General features: G+C 39.0%; 1 protein-coding gene across 1 annotated transcript; it reads left to right on the forward strand.

The window, feature by feature from the left end:
* Window positions 1-1,530: 1,530 nt before the first annotated feature.
* Window positions 1,531-19,938, forward strand: adarb1a (adenosine deaminase RNA specific B1a). Its single transcript, XM_028009954.1, has 10 exons — window positions 1,531-1,764; window positions 7,086-7,160; window positions 9,344-10,278; window positions 11,858-11,972; window positions 12,172-12,340; window positions 12,525-12,679; window positions 12,780-12,948; window positions 13,448-13,629; window positions 16,684-16,862; window positions 17,168-19,938. The coding sequence occupies exons 1-10, from the start codon at window positions 1,677-1,679 to the stop codon at window positions 17,348-17,350; spliced, it is 2,250 nt and encodes a 749-aa protein (XP_027865755.1). The 5' UTR covers window positions 1,531-1,676; the 3' UTR covers window positions 17,351-19,938.
* Window positions 19,939-20,920: the final 982 nt, after the last annotated feature.

The raw sequence follows: 20,920 nt of genomic DNA on the forward strand, positions 1-20,920 counted from the left end.
TTTTACCAGCTGTTTTTATAGCTTCTCATTTAAAAGTATGTTGTCCAGTGGGTTACTGGCTTAGATTAATCCCATGAAAACAGTTTTCCTGAACAAGCTCTATGAACATGTAACGATTTATTGATGACTTTTAAAGTTCACAGCTAGATTTATTTTGAAACTGGGATGCTGGTGCTATAAATATAAGGGAGCTTCATTGCATGAGACTTGTGTAAAATAGATTTTATTTACTAGTTAACAAACTGTTAGACAAATTTAAATAAGTTCAGTAAATTTGCCTTACTGTGGAAAATATAAAAACCTGCGTGACTTTCAATTTTCTTTTTTAAAATTTAGAGAAGACATTAGTTGTGATCTTTGGAGAAGAGTTTTTCTGTTTAGCTGTTTTCTGAGTGGTTTAGAGCAGCCACTAGACTCACTGCTTCTATGACTGACCTTTTCTTTAACGTAAGCTCTGCTTCTGCTTAATGTTTCTTCCTGTTAAAACGGACACTTCTCTTCTCAACTGTTGCTGTATGCCTAATATGAGGGATTGCTGCAAAGTCAATGACACAATGTAAACGAATGGTGCAATTATGACTAGGATCAATATATGTATAACAAATGAAGACATTTTTGAAGTCTTTTATTTCAGTAATTCACTTGACTGTGAAAGTGAAATGTGATCTAGATGATTTCCACACAGACGTCTTCATGAACAGAAATAAAATTCAAGCCCTTAGTGAAATAAAAGGTACTTTTATGCTGATGAATCAGTCTCATTAGAATGCATATTCTAATTTTTAATGTGACTGTACTTTTAAGCCTTATTCTTTTTTTGTGAATACACTACATAAATTGGATATTGTTTTATTTGTAACATGTCTTGAGACATTTATTATGAATTGATGCTATATTATCATCTCCTCCCATCCCCCCAAAACAAACACTTTTGAATATGGTGGTTTAGTTCAGCTACCTGAGCCTGTAAGGATGAGCAGTTATAGACGGATGTTGAATCTTACATTATATTGACATTCACTTTGGTTTTATCCTTCAATATTTTAGCTATAATCCACTGCAAACTATATAATTCATCCTCTTAAGTCATGTTTAATTTTCCTTCTCATGTCTGTTAGATATCTTCATATATATATCTTTGTCCCAGTTTTTCCTTTTCATCTGTTTTACTCAGAAATTGGATCAGATCTGTTTTATTTGCATAGAATGTTCTCTGGTTTTAAACAGTAAATAAAAATCCCAACACATTTATCTTCATCCCTCCACTTCACAATGATGCTCTACTTTGTGTTGTTGTGCCACATTGTGAAAAGGGAAAAATGTCAAAACATTCATTGGATGTGAATACTTCAGGAAGGCACTGCTTCAGGTTACATCAAAAATTCAATCTCAAGTGGACCAAAACAAATCGGAGATAAGTAGAAAATGAAATGTTCGGAGCCCTAAAATGAAAGAGGGTGGAGTGGAGCTAATCCACAGGTCACTAGCGTTGTCAGCAGCAACGTTTTAGCCATGTGTGAGATAGGAAGAATCAATGTGGCAGGCGGAGGAAGGAGGTGGAGAGCCATCGCAGCCCATTCATCTGACAGCCGTTTACCACATCAGTCCTCTGCTCCTCCTCCCTGTTCGGTCCAAAGTTGTCGACAGTCTTCCAGAGCCTGCAGGGGAGATCAGCCATGGCTCTGCTGCTGAATGTGGCTGCACACTGCTGCCTGATCCGCCGGCGGTTCAGGAGGAGGAGGAAGAAACGCTCAGAGCGTAAAGGTAGGAGTCCACCTGCTGCTCCAGCTTCATCCTTTTTGCATGAAGCTGAGTTTAGAAGCTGCTTTTCACTTCACAGGAATTTTAGTTGTATTTGTGCTTCATTGTAGCAAAGCCTGTATCTTTTAGTCATTATTAAGGTGTGTGTTGTTCAGAGGAAAATATCTGGTCAGTCATTGCTCATGTTCAATGAGTGATGCTGCTCTAGTTAAACCACTTGATTTGTGGATGTGATGTTTTTGTCTTTCTTCTAAACTCAGGGAGAAATGTTTGATGTTAGCTCCACAGCTTCAGTTTGATCAGTTTCTGTCCTTTATTTGGTGTGGTGTTTACTAAAGTATTTACACCCTTTGAATTTACCTACGTGTTATCCAAACTACAAACTAATGTTCAACTGTGGATTAAAATTACTATTATATACTGTATATATAGTTTAGATGAGCTAATTTCATTATTAGTTTGCTGTAGTTCTGGCTGTATCAGGACTGTTGCCTTGCTGGAAGGTAAACCTCCACCTCAGCCTCAAATCGTCTGAGGGTCTTGCAGGTTTTTGTCCAGAAATGTGCTGCACCACCCCCAACCCTAAAGAGTGGTGATCCTGCGATCTAAAAGTTGGTGGTTTGGTCTTAGCTTCTTCCTGGCACATGTTGATGAGCTCATGGGCAAGGCGAGTTCTCCAAGTTCCCCAAGTTCTCTTTTGATCTGTATCCAAGTTATGAATGGAATATTGTTGATAGCATATCCAGGGTTAGTTATAGTTTTCCTTCCACTTCACCCATCATAAAGAATCTGGGAATTTATTCCAGATCTTTCTTCAGAGTTGTTCTGAAGTGTGTTCACTCAAAGAGTGAACAGACCAGAGTACCAAACTGGATAACAACATATCTTATTAAAAGTTATAAACATTTTCCCAACAGCAGTCATTGTCAGACACGGATGTTTCTGGACTACTGGAAGTTGTTGAACTTCTAGGATACAGTTAAAGAATAGTACAACATCATCAGCTGCTTCCTCTTCATTCATCTTTATTGGCTTTGGGTGAGATTACAAACAACAACTAATATCCATTCGGGAGCAAATGCTCAAGTTTACTTAATCCGCACATGTATTAAAATTTTAGCTGCTGTACCAAAAGCCAAGGCAGCAGATGTGCCGTGCTTCCTCATCCCTTTATTAGTCTAATGATAATTCATGCAGTGTGGTAAACAGCAACATCGTATGAAAAAAGAAAAACTGTACTCAGCCATACTTTGCATGCGGGGAGAGTAGAAAGCCCATTATTTTCATGTCCCTGCTAAGCGAGGTGTTGGGAGATGAACTGAAGTGTGAGTTTAATCTACTGGGAGCAAAAGTGATTTTCAGACGAGCGCTAAGCCGATGTGCTCTGTGAGGCGTGCATGCCATGCCGCTTCCATAGGATGTGCCTGTCGGCTCAAAACTTGATCTGTCTCACACACAGGTGATGTGCAGGAACTGATATCTCCCTCACTCCTCCCTTCCTCCACCCTGCTGCTCAGCGCTGTCATCAAACTCTGGCTTTAACCAACAGGTCTGTTAGACTTCCTCCATGACAGACCATCATAATGCCTGTTAAATCTCAGAGTCACTTTTTATTTACATCAATTGTTAAAACACACATTAATCTGATTGGTACCTGAAATTTTTCCTCTGGACAAAAAGTGCCCTTCTGAAATCTCTTGACTGTGCTGATATTCCCTGCTTCTTAGGCTTCAGAAAACACCTTTACCTGCCCTTCCACCAGCTACTGCTGGCCTTAAAACCAAAGACTCAGAGGGTGAAATTCAACATCAGTCCATCATGAGCTCCTAGGGAATAGCAGTGGACCCGGCCTGGCTGTGGCTCGGCCGGGTAGAGCAGAGATAACCGTCTGTGGTGCACAGTGAGCTCAGTGATGCAGGCAGAACGGGGTAGAGATGGGTCAGTGGACGGCAGCAGGGATCTGAAATCATTCCTATAAACTCCTCCATCTTTATTAAAAAGCTGAGGTGAAGCAGAGCTGGCGTGCCTGCACCTTTTTGGATTGTTAGTATTCCACTATATATTTCCAACTTATCACAAAGATTAAGTTTTTACAGGTGAACTTTCTCTGTCGATCTGCTCCTTAACCAGAAATACATGCTGCAAGCTTTGAAGGCTGTGATGAAACTATGTTAGATGGGAGTCCAGCAACTGTTCTGACTCTGTGCATCCGTCGCTATAACAACTGAGATGTGTAGTGATAATTCACAAGACACAATCCAAAAGTCCATATACTTGCAAACTCCTTAATTTTCTAACTGTAGTGAATGTTTTATGAAGAAGGAGAAACCTTTTTAGGAAGATTTTTGTATTATTGGGTATTACTGTAAACTTTTCTATAACTTTTTGCCGTTCAGTATTCTCAGGTTTTTCTATGAACAGTGACTCAACAAGATTTGTTCAAAATCCCCCTAATCATGGATTTTTGTCATAGAGCATATCTAAAATATTCAAAGTAAAATGTAGCTTGGGAAGCTAAAATACCAAGTCGCAATGCTCACTGGCTGCTGCTGTCTTGGCTCTAACTGGCTGTACCCAACATCACAGCAATAAGGAAAACTGCAGATATTCCGCAGTTACTATTTATGAACTTATTGTGCATATTATTGCATGTTAAGGTATATTTGGGGTTTGAACTGTTAAAATTGGCACTTATATGCGTTTTTAGACAAAGTCTCCAGTAATCCAAGATGTTAGCTTTTTGTGGGTGGCAGTGATTCTTAATTCCAGCAAATATCAGGGGTTTGCTGAAGCTCAGATGACTGGGAACACATGTTCATACCTTCATAGTCCATCACAGTGTTCTCTGTCTGCATCTTCTAAAGGTAACCCTCTTGTCAAAAAGTTGCTCAGTTCTCCTCAGCTGCTGTAAAGAGTCCACTACAGCGTTTTAACTCACCTGCTGTCAGCAGCACTAATACCTGTAGGTGGGGGTTCTGGTTTGGGGCCAATGTGACTGCAAGGTAACCCTGTTAGCTTTAAGTGGCATTAGTATGTGAAAATGACTCCGGCCCTGCAGCGACTTCCAGAGTCACACAACAAATTAAAGCTGTCATAAAGATTTCACAGAGCAGAGGTTTGGAGGATTGTGTTCTTTGTGATCCAGCCAGAAACTCAGAAGTGATTCAAACATATAACCCCAACCTAACTTGGAGAAAACAATTAACCTGACATTCCTGTTTCTGGACTGCAGCTGAAGTTTTTACCTACTTTCTTAGTAATTGGTAGAATTGCCTTTTAAGCTATAGGATTTGGGTCAAATGTTTCAAGCTTTCTTCCTCAAGCCACTCGAGATACCTTGCTTGGAATTATGGGCTTATTCATCAAGCTTGACTGCCTGTCACACTGGCCAAAACGCACTGAAACAGCTTTTGCAGTGCTGTCTGCATTTGATAGATTGTGCAGTTTTCCAACTGTCAGTAAGTATTTTAGCTTAGCAGGTTGTAAAAAAATGTTTTCTGTCTTTTGCTGAATCTTTCGTTAGATGGATTCTGGTCATGAACAGTGACTCAACAAGAGTTGAGTCACTGAAATCTGCATTAAATGTCACATTTCCATCCAAATCTAAAACCCTGTAAAAAGTTAAGTGAATTTTAAACAGAAGCTTCCTGTGAACTGCAGGTTAATCAGCTTTCTTTTTGTCCCGTTCAAGCTGAAAAGGTCAGGCAGTAATCTAGGAGAATTAACTCAGCTTTACAGAAATATCTTTCTTTGCGATATTTTTCTTCATCACTTAAATGTCACATTTCAAAGATTTGTTTTATTTACATTCTAATTAAATGCCAAACCACAGATCCTATTATTGAATTTAGAAAAGTGGGTAACACTTCATTTGAAGGGGTGTGTGTGCGACTGACACCGTCATAAACATAGCAACACCTGTTACGAATATAAAGGAGACTTCATCAATGTTTATGACTGATAAAATGAAGTATTATTTGGTAAAAATATGACTTTAAAGACAAAGATGCCAATGTTGTAGACAGGATCACCTAACCCAAAACCAGAGTGCATCGAGACAGAGTCAAGACCAAGACCAGCGCTCCATGCTACATGACACAATAAAATGCGAAATATGACCAAAATTGCTTTTCAAATTGATCTGAAAGATTCACATTCCCATAAAAGGACCCAGACATTAAATGCTTAGAGCTGAAGTAAATTATAATGATCAATTCAAACTCTTCTTCATTCTGCTTTACTTCCATCTCTGTGCCACAATCTGCAGAGGTCTCATGTCGCCCCTAACAGATTGACGCCCTGGGTGGTTGCTCATATGGCCCATGTTAGAAACCACCACTGTCTGCAACATTAAACATAGAAATGCACTAACGGTAAACAGTCAACTATGAACACTGACCAAGGAGCAACAAGCAAGAAGAAACCAGGCACAAGGAGAACCGTTACTGTTGTCACTCTGTCTCCCGCTGCATGAAACCAGGGGACGAAAATAATCAAAGAGCAATGCGCATGCGCTACGTCTTACCTTAGTTCTTGTATTTTATTTATTCGATGATTAATTAATATATACAATTGAATAATAATAGCCACTGTGCTCTGAGCTAGTGTGCGCATAGCATTGCAAAAACAAAGAACGGTTCTCAGTGAGGCTTCAGTCCTATAGGATAATATAGTGATGCATGCGTCTCTACGCTGCAGACTTTGGTCACAGCGTCGTCTCAAATGTGAGACAAGTCAGTCAACACCTTCTCACAACAAGCGCAGTAAGTGACAGCATTTATCATCGCAATTGAAACATATTTGTCCCTGTACCGCTAGCTTTGCTAACATCACTTCACAGAGCTTACCTTCATTGAGCTTCATTAAAAAGTGACGCTAAAAGTTTAACTTAGTCCCACCTTCTCTGAAAGCGAAGCGCTTCTGAATTCACATGTCGTCACGATTTCTTACGATTTATGTAGGGAAATTTAGTCCCGATGATTAGAGAGACATCTCCTCCCGCTCCGAGATAAACACTGCGCATGTCTTGGAGCGAGTTAACGGGGAGGCGACGCGTTACAGGGCAACAGAAACACGTAATTACTAAGTCACGTTATTCTATCCAGTGAAAACAAGGATGTTGACAAATAAGCTGAACAATGCTGGGCAATTTAGTGACATTTTTGCAGTTGTGGTTTGACCCCGAGTCCTCAAAGTCCGAGACCGACACAAGATCGAGACTGGTCTCGAATATTACAACATTAAAAAATGCATCAAGTAGTAGTTAGCAGCATGAGAAACGAGAGAATCCAATGAAAGCTTACTAAAGTTTGTGTTTCCTGCAGGTGGATCAGGGAACCGGCCGACCCGAACCCAGCAGAGGCAGCCCATCACAGAGGGGATGGAAACACGAAGCATGAGTGAGTCCAAACTACATGTTGATATTGTTAAGTAAAATTCTGCTTTTATTGGAGAATTAAAGTGACTCTTTTTGGCTCCAGTCGCTCTCTTTTAGCATGCAAGCATTCTTAGCAGAGTGTCATCACAAAATGTACCATTGAAGTTGTTTAAGGGGAAAGAAATAGATTAATTTGAATCTGGGTAATCCAGATTCAAATTATGTATGATTTCAGACTATTTTTATGTTACATTCTAACATCCATACTTAGTACAAAAATAAAAAAATACAAGCTGTGGTGAACAATGACTTATTTTGGAACATATAGGAGATGTGGAACAGATTTCATTGGGGCTAATGCATTAGTGATTAGTCCATCCAAGTCCATTCTACCTACTCATGATAGTTCTAATTGGTGATAACATGTTACCATATTTTCAACTTACACAATGTGAATTTTGAGGTTTGTAGACAGAAGGAAGATGTTTAATCCGACAGATTATCCAGCTCAACCCAGTGCAACAGACTGAGACAGTCAGGGAAATGGAAGTGAATGATGATTGCTTTCAGTGTAACAGTGATAGTGCAATTATTCTCCTCTGTGGTGTGGCTGAGCCAACAGCTTATTTGACTCAACACTAACACATGCAGCCTCCTTACACTGGTTATTAGTGCTGGGTAGTAATAATCCCATCCCTGTTGGAGGAACATGTGGATTATGGCTGACAGTGGTAGAGCTCAAGGTTATTGAAGGGCTTAATGCAGCAATTTGTACAGGTTTCACTCAATGTGAGGTAATCCATCATATTGTTAAACATGGTTTGACAATATTATCATATCGCTTCACAATAAAAATTTTCTTGCTGAACTATCCAGCTGTTTATTTAAGAGGAGTAACTTCCCCTCCCCCTCTTGTTGCTTAGGGTTTTGCCCTTTTTGCCGTTCAGTTCCATCCAGCCCTTCTGTCTTTATCATTGTCTTTGCATGCTGTCCATTTTGCTGCTAAAACAAAAACTTTGTCCTGTTCAGTGCCTCCACTCCTGTAATTTAGAGTTCTTATTGGATTACATGAAGCTGAGCTGGTAATGAGTTTTGGTTAGAAACTGGCCTCAGTCCCATTTGATCAATCTGGACCCAACAGGACAAAACAGGACATCAACCTTTACTAGTGGAAATAAAAGGGCAGCAGTTACAGAGCCACAAGATGTGACACTCTTCCACTTTCAGGTTAAACGCAGTGTTTGCAACAGAATAACTTGATGATTCTTTCCTTCCTGGCCAACAAATTCATAATGTCAAATCATTACTTTTGTCAAGATGAAGCTTGAATTAAACTGAATGATTCTTTTAAAATCTAGATTGCATAGTAATTATTTGCTATGACAATTTGAATATTGTGCAATGTGTAATTGTTTAATGTGAAAAGTTTTTATACAGTTAGAATTTGAACTCTGATCCCCTATGACTCCATCCAGTTGACTGCTGAATTGAGCTGTTCTTGCTGATGTGACGAGGATTTCCAGAACACAGAAGTTTCTTCTGCTAAGAAGCAGAAAAAAAGCTAAATAATTTAGTTAGATTCAAAACAAAACTTGGAATTTATCTATGAGGATTGCTAATGTTTAAATGTTGCAGAGTTGATACATTTCGTTTTATGTTTTTTTCTTGTTATCCTGAATTTTTTCTGACAAGCACCAAAAGCAGTAACCTATCAAGCTTTTGCTAGAGGATGTTATAAATGGAAATTTATGTAGCATTCCAATGACTTTGTTAACAGGGTCTGGTGATATGTGTTCCTAAATGCCCTGAACGACTTGAGAAAGAGGGAAAATTCAGTTGGAGTTTGAGCTTTAATTTTCATATGACCTTTCCAGTTTAGGTGCAAATGAGATAGAGGCAACATTATTTTTGTCTTAAAGACAACTCTTCCTGGTTGTAAGTTTTAGCAGTCATAAATGATGAAAATACTGTTACACTTCAGTTGTAAATTTATTCTAAATATGTAGTCAGACTTTCATTTTTCATAAAAACTTATATCAATATTTGACACTGTTAATACACTAACTGTGAGTGAGAACTTGAGTTCCGTTTGGAGAACACACATCACTGAGCTCAGTTGCAAAGAGGTAATAAAGGACTCTAAATTTTACATTTACAAGATCCTGCAACGAAGGCATTGTAAGTTACTCTTTCTGGGTACCACAGGTTCATGCAGCACAGATGTTAAGGAAAATCACAACTTGGACAACCTCTTCTCAAAAGAAAGGGTTGCATCTGTTGCTGTTCAGCTCCACAGTGGAAGGACAAGCAGAGGTAGGAAACGTCCCTTAGCAGAGGGTAACAATGGCCGCACACCTTGCAAGTACTGGCCGAAAAAGCGTAAAAAGGTCTCAGGACCCATTGTGCCCAAGAATGCCCTCATGCAGCTGAATGAGATAAAGCCCGGACTTCAATACAAGCTGCTTTCTCAGTCTGGCCCAATCCATGCGCCTGTGTTTGTGATGACTGTGGAGGTCAATGGGCAGGTATTTGACGGCTCAGGTCAGACAAAAAAGAAGGCCAAGCTAAGCGCTGCAGAGAAGGCCCTACGTTCCTTTGTCCAGTTCTCTAATGCGTCTGAAGCCCACATGGCCATGGGTCGGACTCTGGCTGTTCACACAGACTTCACCTCAGACCAGGGGGACTTTCCTGATGAGCTCTTCAATGCCTTTGAGACATCCAGAGCTTTAGGTGACCCGTTATACCTGGCCCCCAACAGCAGGAGATCTTTCACAACTCTGGGAATAGAAAACCCAATGCTCCCTCCCCCTACCTCAAACATTGTTCAGTCTCCCCTAACCCCTAATCCATTTGCCTTCACTTCCTTGACAAGTGGCAAGAACCCTGTAATGATTCTTAATGAGATGAGGCCAGGACTCAAATATAGTACTGTGTCTGAGAGCGGGGAGAGCCATGCCAAAAACTTTGTCATGTCAGTGACAGTGGACGCTCAGAACTTCCAGGGTTCTGGGCGGAACAAGAGGCTGGCCAAAGCTCGAGCTGCCCAGGCTGCCCTGTCTGTACTCTTTCATATTGAGCCGGACCAGGTATCGTCCCGGCAACCCATACCCAAAGAGGGATTGCAGCTTCATCAACCACAGGTGAGCAGGATTTTACTTTGTTTTACTGTTTAACTATGCCGTACTATAAACTAGGGATGAAACAATTCATCATGGTGAATCAGTTATTTAAATAATCGTCAACTAACGTAGTAATCGATTAATTGTTAACAGACTTTAAAAACAGCCATTTGCTGCATGAACAACTAGTCAGAGCTGTTATGAAGCAAAAAGTGTTTGTCTAATATAGCATAAAAGTGGTTTCAATGAGAAATCTGCAGAATTGGACATTTTATTTTACCAGATCAGTCAATTAGTCAACAGAATAATTGATTGAATAATCAATTACTAAAATAATAGTTAGTTACTACAAACTGATTTTCACTTATAGCTCTGTGCTGCTACATCAGCTGCTAGGTATCTTGTTTCTGATCACATATGTGATTTAAATAAGCAGAATTAAAGTAAGAAAAACTTTATTTATATAGCATCCTTAATCCAGAAACTGTATTATAATAAAATGGGTGCAAAATTAATGTCAGCGCCTCATTATTGACATTTATCAATTAAGAAAATAGTTACCTATTATAAACAACTTAATAACACTTCATAAACATTTATGTTTTAATTAATTCTGTTTTATACAATGTAAAATAACTATGATTTTTTTCTTTAATTTGTTAATGAAATTAATATTTCAATTATTATTTCAATATTTTCCATGATTTAGCCAAACTCTGATTTGCCAACAGCAAATTTAACTGATACTGATTTCTCTTTCTGCAGTGATTAATTGTTAATGTAAGTTATTCATCCATATAAGCACTTTCTTTCAGTTTTACATGATTCATACACATTGTGAAAAACTATAGAACTTTATTTCAGTAATTTCCAGGAGATGAACATTGAAAAAGAAAATACACTTAAAAATATTTGCATATTTTAAACATTCAACATAAACATTCATTGCATATTTGTCTTTCCTTCCTGGTTTTCGTCAGGTTTCACATAAACTCCACCTGGTTTAGAAACGTCCATGGATTTTTATGAAACTGAAGGAAAACTGGAAATTTGAGTATGGGAACATATGGAATTACTAATTGCTATTTAGAAAGAATCATAAAGAGATACCTTGAACTGATAATAGTTTTTTTCTAAAAAAGCTTTTTTTGTGACCAGTTTGACAAAATATGATTAAAGGTGACTTCAGGAGAGACAAGTTCAATTCACTGAGAGTCTATTTACACATAAACTGATCCATACCTGTAATCCCTGCACACTGATAACAGAGCTGTTATCATAATTAGTATCATCGTCATAGTTGAGTGCTATTCAAACACTGTTCTTCATCAAGCTGCCTCAGGTAGTCAGAAAGCGCAGCTCTCACAGCACTTCAAGTGGAGAACCTGATGAGTTCTTTGCTCTCTGCCTGTCATTTACACCAGCAAAAAACTTTCCATTCAAATGAAGTGCAGAAGAACTTTCATAGCTTTTTACCTCTTTTTATTGCGTTGTCTATTGCTGTTTCATAATGGACATTACTTATAATGAGATGCAAGTGCTTATCAGGAGCCTTTCTTTCAGACTGTTTCTGGAAGCTTTGTGTCTTGTGTTGCTTTAGGTCCTGGCTGACGCCGTCTCTCGTTTGGTTGTCGAAAAGTTCAGTGAACTAACTGATAACTTCACATCTCCACATGCTCGAAGGAAAGTCTTGGCAGGTGTTGTCATGACAACAGGTATTTTCTTATACTCTTTAATCTCCACAGTTATACAATTAACCCAGTTTGGAGGACTTTTGATTAAATCTGTGTTCCTTGTTAAAGTACTCTGTCTTTTATTAGGCGCTCTGTCAAGAATAAAGAAAATGTAAAAGATAAATGTGGAGAACTTATGAAGAAACCGTTGTTATCTGAGATTTGGATTTTCCCCACCCAGGTTCAGATGTGAAGGAGGCACAGGTTATCTGCGTATCCACAGGGACAAAGTGCATCAATGGTGAATACATGAGCGACAGAGGACTAGCCCTGAATGACTGCCATGCTGAAATTATCGCTCGGCGCTCTCTCATCAGGTTCCTGTACTCCCAACTGGAACACTTTCTCAGGTGATTTCTGCAGAGTTGAAGAAAAAGCAAAAAATTAAATTATGACCAATACGCCCACTCACCAATATTAATAGAAGAGAACTGTGATCTTTGCCTTTCATCTGTATGTGTTGACTCAGTTTCATAAGCCTGATACCAGTTTGAAACTAAACTTCCTGTCTGTTTTATGAATTTGAATCTTTAGTCCTAATGAAGAGGATCATCACAAATCTATCTTCACCTGCTGTGACAACAAACAAGGTTTCAGACTGAATGAAAATGTCCAGTTCCACCTGTACATCAGCACCTCCCCCTGTGGCGACGCTCGCATTTTTTCACCTCACGAAGCTGCTGTAGAAGGTGAGGACGGGTTCTTCAGCTGCCTTTAGCAAAAGGTTTTCTCCTCATTCCTCAGAGGTTGTTGCTCCATTTTCCTTGTTTCTCTCTTTGAATCTCTCAGATCAGAGTGACAGACACCCAAACAGGAAGGCCCGCGGGCAGCTGCGGACTAAGATTGAGTCTGGTGAAGGAACAATCCCAGTGAGCTCTGGTAGCACCATTCAGACATGGGACGGGGTTCTTCAGGGTGAGAGGCTGCTCACCATGTCCTGCAGCGACAAGATTGCCAGGTCTGCCTTCTGGCCCCCCCACATAGACAACTGACTAACTCACTTTTGTTGTAAAGCTTTTTTGACACCTTGATTTCATCGGACTCTATTTCTAGATGTCAGTACTTTCTGTGTCGTCATTTTAATTATCCACCTTTTGTTCAAATTCTGGCATAATATGCCTTGTGAGAGTATTCATACCTGTAAAACTTTGATGACATAACAGCAGACTTGCATAGTGATTTTCAGGACACTAAAAGATGCTTCACATGATTGTGCTATATCAAGAGCGAACTCTTACTACCGTCGTCATTGAGTCTCTAGATTATGTAGATGTCTGTATGCAACATGTTCTCAGATTATGCTGTTTTGATGAGTCAGCAGAAATTTTATTACAACTGCCTAACCCTGTCAGAATTTCTAGGATACATTTTCATTGCAAGAATGTTCAATGGATGTTGTAGATCTGTGATTTTCTTTGAGCTTCTTTTCTGTATTTGTCTTTTGGCATCATAAAAAGGTGGAATGTGGTTGGATTCCAAGGCTCTTTGATGACCTACTTCACTCAGCCCATCTACTTCTCCAGCATCATCCTGGGCAGCTTGTACCATGCGGACCATCTGTCCAGAGCCATGTACCAGAGACTTACTGAGATGGAGGTGCTACCGCCACCTTTCAGCCTGAACAAGCCTCTGCTCAGTGGTAACAGATGTCATACTTATATCCCACAAAGGTGGCCATGTCTAGTCCTCGAGAGCTGCTATTCTGCTATTCTTAGAAGCAAACCTTCTCCAACACCCCAGAATCAAATGAATGGCTCATCCTCTGTTGAGCTAAAGGTCTGCTGATGAAGGTGATGCACATAAGAATTGCAGGACATTTCTTCTCAAGGACTGATCTTCCTTACACAGATTCCTGTAAATCTGGTAGCAATTTGTGAAACCTTAAAAATAGCCAACTAGTTTATTGCCATAGTATTATCTCACACTGAAACTGTTGTTGTGCAACAACTACCCCTTCCCCCCTTATCTCTCTGCTCTCTCACTCTATCTCTCTGCTTTCTCACTCTCTACTTCCTCTTCTGAGAGGGGAGATGTGCTACCAGCTCTCCGTCTAACGGGTTAATTGAGTTTCCTAAATCTGCTGGGATTTACCCTGTCCAGAAATGAAGTAAACTCTGTTCAAGCTGGCATCGAGAAAAGATTCGCCTGGTTTCTAATGACCTACATCCAGGTGTCCCAACCTTCTTCCCCCTGTGAATTAGCCAGACTGAGCAGCCTGCAGCCAACTAGTTTCACAGAGCTCACCTGTTAACTGTCGCTCCTTCTCTGTATTACAACGTGCACTTGGTATTGAACCAGGTAGGTTTTAGTGACTCTGGCGAGTCCTAAGGTGATGTTTTACATATGGGCTACCAGCAACCTATAAAACATTTTCCACCTCTTCCTCTCCAGAATCAAACATCAGAGCTATTTTACAACCATCAAAGAACTTTAAGGTGACTCATTAACTGAATGTCCACAACATCTTTTAGATTTTCTTTATGCTAAATATTTTATTAGTAAGGCATTTTTGCAAGGGTCAGTACAGCTTAATTCAGTAGCAGAAATAATCAAATAAGTAAAATCAATTATCTAGTTTATCTTTCCCTAATGCTGACATTAAAAAGCGAACCTTTGAGAGAGACTGACAGAGAATGGTGTTTTGAACCCCAGACCTGGGCTGATGATGAAGAAGGTGTTGCAGCAGGAGGAGGAACTTGATCGACGAAGGCAGGGATCTCTGTAGGTCTGATAAGCTTCTTCTCCACATGGATGCTGAGGTCACACAGGACTTGGTGCTGGCAGGAAGGAAGGCACCAGTTCTTCTTCTTTGCCTTTGTTCTTTGTCTTTGCCTTTGTCTTGGTCTTCATCTTTGCCTTTATCTTCATCTTTGTCTTTGGGGTCTGAACCCAGCTGATGAGAGAAGTGCGATTTGAAGTCACATGTTGCGGGGCTGACGGGTTGGTCCCCATGCACAGGACAGTCTTCGGCTCTGTGGCCCCGGCTCTTCTTCAGCTGCAGAGTTCTTTGTCCATCTGGATCTTGGCTCGAAGCTGCCTGGAGGATCCAACCAAAGATTCCTCTTTTGCACCCACCTTTTATAGGGTTTATCCACCTTTTGGTGCGTTTGCTTTGGCTAGCACTGTTGCTGTGCTTGTTTAAATGTCTGTCTGCTCAGACAGATGATCTCATATCCATCACTGTCTTACAGACATTATGCCTGGATGTCTCTACTAATCTCTCAGGATTGCCCAATGGTCCTCCTATGACCATGGCCTGCACAACCTTTTCTTTGAAACATTTATGTTGTTCAACAATCTATCTCCAAATAAGGCGTTGATCATCTCTGCTCTCCTGTTAGTTCCCCTTTTCCCTTAACCTTTCACCTTTCACCTACCATCTACCTCCAACATATCAGTGATGTTTAGTTGCAGTTACACATTTTACACCATTTCAAGTTCAATGTCAAAATCACATTTATAACTTCTTTAGCTTCTCCGATTTAGCATTCATTTATAATGTTATAACCATAACTTATTAATTACTCTTATTATAATCTTAATGTGAGTTATTACAGATGTTTTCTGAAAAGAAACCAAGAATAATCCATGATTGTAATTATTTGATACCAAAATTAGTTACTTGTTTTTCTTGTAAGTGTTCCCACAAGTGTGGGTGTAAGTGTGAGTATTATTAAAAGTAAACCAATATTAATATAAGTATTTTATTTTGAATCTTATCCAATTACTCAAAATGTTTAGATTTCATTCTTTAAAACTTTCATGCTTTAAAATAAGGAATAGTCTCAACTATTCTTATACATCTGCAGGCTGGAAACCTACTTCCTCTTTTTCCAGGAAACCTGCTCTTCCTGTTTCATGACTCTCTCTGTCTGACTATGATTTCTTATGATTAGATAGAAAAAAGGAATAGAATTAAAGCAAAGTTTGCAGGAGACAAAAACAACACACACACAACCAGATTTATTTTATTGATGTTTAAGTCTATTGTTGGGCTTGGATGTCACTTGTGTGATTAATTTTAAAGATAACTTTATTTATTATTACTGTTAAACTTAAATCTCCAGCATGGGGAAGTGGGATGATCTCGGTTTCTCTTGACAAAACTCAATTACAATTCAATATCAATTAACTTTATTTAGTGCCAATTCCTATGTCATCTCAAGGCACTTTGCAAAAATGTATTTCCATACAATCATACATACATTCCAAATGATTCTAATTATCAAACAATGCAGTCAAATTCAATTTATTATTCAAATTCGTTTAAAATTGGTCTATCTAAGGAAAACCAGTATATTGAATCAATCTACTCACACTAAGCATGCTTGTAGTAACTCTGCACTGTCATGGTATAAAGTAGCTGAATAAGCAAGCAGGACCAAGACAGTAAGGAGAAGGTTCTGTTTCACTGCTAGAGACATTTTTAGTGTGGAATGATGATACTGTATTGTGTCCTTCACCTGTTTTATACCTCTCACTATACTGATCAATTTCTAGATTCCATAAAAATCAGAATTCTTCTGAGTTAAGTGGAACATTTCTAGTTTGAGCCTGCCTTGCTTTGAAAGTCATGAACGAATCCAATCAAATTTGTAAGCTGTACAGTTAACTCTGTTAGAATGTTTTTAGATCTAACCTGTACAAAAGTCTGATGAAGAACCAGAATGAGCAAGACCCTGATTTTCTACAGGAATTAGTAACACAGAGGCTCGTCAGCCTGGAAAAGCCCCAAACTTCAGCGTGAACTGGACCATCGGAGACCAGGGTTTGGAGGTGATTAACGCCACCACAGGGAAGGATGACCTAGGCCGACCCTCGAGACTCTGCAAGCATGCTCTGTACACCCGCTGGATTGACTTGCATAGCAAGGTAACACGTATTGGCCTTTGAGACAGAACACTGCATGGATTGTGACAGAACAAGAAATATGAGCAGATCACATACAGAGGTGATCCTTTATCTTGCAGGGTAACAATAGCTCACCTGAACTGAAGCATGTGTTAGCAAAGCCAGTGAGCATTACAAGGGTTATCCTGTTTGTATTCTCTAAACACTTTGCTTAATTTGTATTCATCCCTGATGTTGTGCTTTTTATGCAAGAGCAGACTCTGTGAAATTGTTAATCTTTTATGAACTTTCCTTTAAAACGTCCCTTTTGTTTCTATGCTTAACAGCTGTCCTCCACCCTGCGCATTCAAACACTGGAGCCCAGGAGCTACCATGAAGCTAAGCAGGCCGCAGCGCAGTACCACTCTGCCAAGCAGACTCTCTTCATAGCCTTCCTCAAGGCCGGACTTGGAGCCTGGGTTAAGAAACCTGTAGAGCAGGACCAGTTCTCTTTCAGCATTTGTGTGTGAGCTGGTCATGGATCTTAGGTAGAGAAGTATGTTCCCTATTGATTTTCAATAGACTGAACTCTTAAATTATTCAATTTGTCATTATTAGTATGTTCAATGGGGAATAGAATAGAGGGAAAGCACAAAATAAGATGCAGTCTGCAGAAACAGAATATAGCTCCGTTCTGCTGCATGTTTGACTGCATCGACCCTCAGTAGGATGCAGCTTCACATTTAAGGTAACGACAGGACAGTGGTACCATGAATTTGAAGAAAGTAATAAAAAGTCGTTCTCTGATTTAACATTTAACAAGTAGAAATATTTTTGGTAATTTTAACTGACCTAAAACAGGGGAAAGAAATATTCGGTTTCACAGCAGAAATAGAGAAAATAACAGCTATGTGTATTTTTATATGGTGGATGATTGGTTCCAGTTGTGTTCAAGGCAGATGGAAATCCTGTAACCTTAATATCATGACTGAAGTCATGATATTATTATATTATATTATATATTATGATATTATAGTCAACTTATTATTGACTGAAGTCTATTTTAGGCTAATAAACATCACATGAATCTTAGTTTACATGGTTATGATTATTATTTGGTATAAACTAAATTTTAATGTTAAATATGTCTTCATGGTGGTGGACAGACTCCTAGACTGACTCAAATATACAATAAAAATAAGTTCAATTTAAGTGTTTATTTGATGACCCACTCAGATCTAGTTATCAAGGTGACGTGATTTTCACAGGCTTAAAAGAAACTGTTTGTTTCACAAAACCAGTGATCAGCTCGGATGGAAAGTAGTACACATGCAGACAAATGGAAGAATTCTGAATGATTTTCAAGGAGTTAGAACAAGGGCCATATGGGTTAACAGTGGAAGATTTTAGATCCAGTGGAAACACAAGGTCTTCTGCTCACACCGTCATCTAGACGCTCTAATCTAGATGACATTTTGACATGGATTTGTTATCCATGTTTGACCTCCAGTTTTTGTGACGCTTTGACCTGACAGTACTGATCTTAGCCAGAAATGTAGAGTTCTCTGTAAGAACCGTAATTACATATAAACAGTGTTCAAAATATTTTCTTTCAGCCTTCCTAGCGGTCATCAGTGATTTACTTCAGAAGCCAAGGTGACATCACAATGTGCAAGATAATAATAGTTACTGGAAAATCATGTTTTATGATTTCAGGACAGAGACTAACTGTTTAAATTGACATTTAAAGCTTCACTTAGCATTTTATGTTAGCATTCTGTGCCACTTTCATGGTAAACAGCAGGGTCCATGTATATTCCCTACTGAATGTAGATCATTTAGCTCTGAGATTAGGGAAAGGTGCCAACATTTCTAAAAGATACAAAATGGCAAATGAGCTATCTCATACTTTATTTAAATTATTGCTCCTAATAAGCCCCCTTTACAGTTTTAGGGTAACATTTGGGTGGAAATTTTATTAGGATGGACCAAACATTTGAAAGTATTTCTTTTGATTGCAGTCTTTATGTATATTTTATGTTTGTTTTAATGTTTAACTTATTTTACAAACTCACTAAAAGTTATAGAAGCATCATTATGTCACGTTGTGTGGGTGGAGATGGTGAGGCAGGACGCTTAGACCCAGGTAGAAGTAAAGTGATGGTTAAATGATGAGCAAGTCCAAAATGCAAACAGTCCAACAACCAGGCAGCACGGCAGAACAGAATCCAGGGTTCAGCACCGGTAGCAACTGGCGAAACGAATGAACGACTGACAAACAGCTAGACAGCACAGACGACAACAGACGACTGGCTTGACTCACGACAAGGACCCGACAAAGACACAGAGACACAGGTGACACTAAATACACAGGAGGTAATTAGGGAACGAGACACACCTGGGAACTAATCAACAACACGGAGACTCAGAAACAGAGGAAACTCAAAATTAATACACAGAAAAACTCAAACCATGACACATTACCTCAAGAATCCTCATTTTCCTTGTTTCTTTTAGTGTTTTCTGCCTTTAACAATAATTTGTGAAACTTTTTATATGTGATGTGGATTTAATGTAGTGTGATTTACCCCCTAAAACATTAAAAGATGGAATAAAAAAATCTTGTACTTCTTTAAGCATGTTTTACTTTGTATTTGCCTTTGCAGACATATTTTATCTATAAATTAATTCCTATTTGATATTTGTATTTAATATATTACCCTTATCCTTTATCCTTCTGTTTCTAACTAGTTTCTTTTTGTAGTCATGCTTTTCTTTTATAGGCATGAGCTGAATATTTGCACAAACTCATTCACTTTAATGGCATTCTGCTTGGCAGGGTGATATGTTCCTGACTGTAGCAAAGTGCATTGGAGTGGGTGAAGTGAACGGAGAACGATGGTTATCTGTTTGTCGGTTCTGCATTAGCAGAAATGATATCTCTATTTGCTCAGAAACTACCTTTGTGGATGAGTCAGAAAATTTTGTTGCTGATTGTTTTCTCAGTGACATGATAAAGTCAAACTGTGAGGCACAATGCATGATCTCTACATGTAAAGCACAAATATGCTAATATAAAATAATATGTAAAAACAGACAAAATGTTTAATAAAATATATTACTGTCATTTTGTCTGGTTTTGTTGTTTTTAACTAGTTGTACTTGGCCATGTTTGGCCATCCATGAAGAAAGTAGTGATAGTGGGAGTGGGTACAGATGATGGTTGGATGAATTGAATGTCTATTAATTGCAATTTATATATACACTTCAGACTTCCAGCACAAGAGTTAAGGTAAGGCTTAGTGTCTTCAGTTCTCGGGCGGATCAGAGATGGACAAGAGGCTGAGTACAGCTGGTGGACTGAAACAATCATTTAGTCGTGAATGTAGACAAAACAAAGGAGATGATTGTTGATTTCTGGAGAAACAAGGTTATATCAAACCCTATTTCCATCATGGGAGAAGAATACCTTGATATTCAACCGGACAACAGACTGGACTGGATTTGCAACCGTGAAGCGTCTATAAGAAGGGACAGAGCTGACTGTACTTCTTGAGGAAGCTAAGATCTTTCAAGATACAGATCTTCCATAAGTGTGTTGTTTACAGGGTCATCTCTTCTGTTATCTGTTGGGGCAGCAGCATCAGAGCCAGGAACCAAAAAAGGCTCAACAGATTGTTAAAAAAGGCTGCTTCTGTTGTAGGGACTGTGGAACCTATGGATATGATGATGCCAAGGAGGATTCTTCATAAAATCAAGAATATTATGGACAACCCTGACCATCCTCTTCATGAGACTGTCTTGGGAAGGCAGAGTGTTTTCAGTCAGAGGCTACTTCAAATTTTCTGTAACACAATCTACTACAAGAGAGCTGTCCCACAGCAGTCACTATCAACAATAACTATTTGAAGAATCTGAGTTAATATGAGTTACAACAACTTTTGATTTCCCTTTGGGATCAATAAAGTATTTTTGAATTGAATTGAATAATCTATACCTCTGCTTCAGGACATCAACTAGATGACCACTAGATGACCAACTAGATGACATCACATGCCGGATAGACAACAGTGGAACGGCTTAAATGTGTTAAAAAGCAT

Source organism: Xiphophorus couchianus, chromosome 24 (assembly GCF_001444195.1).
Source record: "Xiphophorus couchianus chromosome 24, X_couchianus-1.0, whole genome shotgun sequence".
NCBI classification, from domain to species: Eukaryota; Metazoa; Chordata; class Actinopteri; order Cyprinodontiformes; family Poeciliidae; genus Xiphophorus; species Xiphophorus couchianus.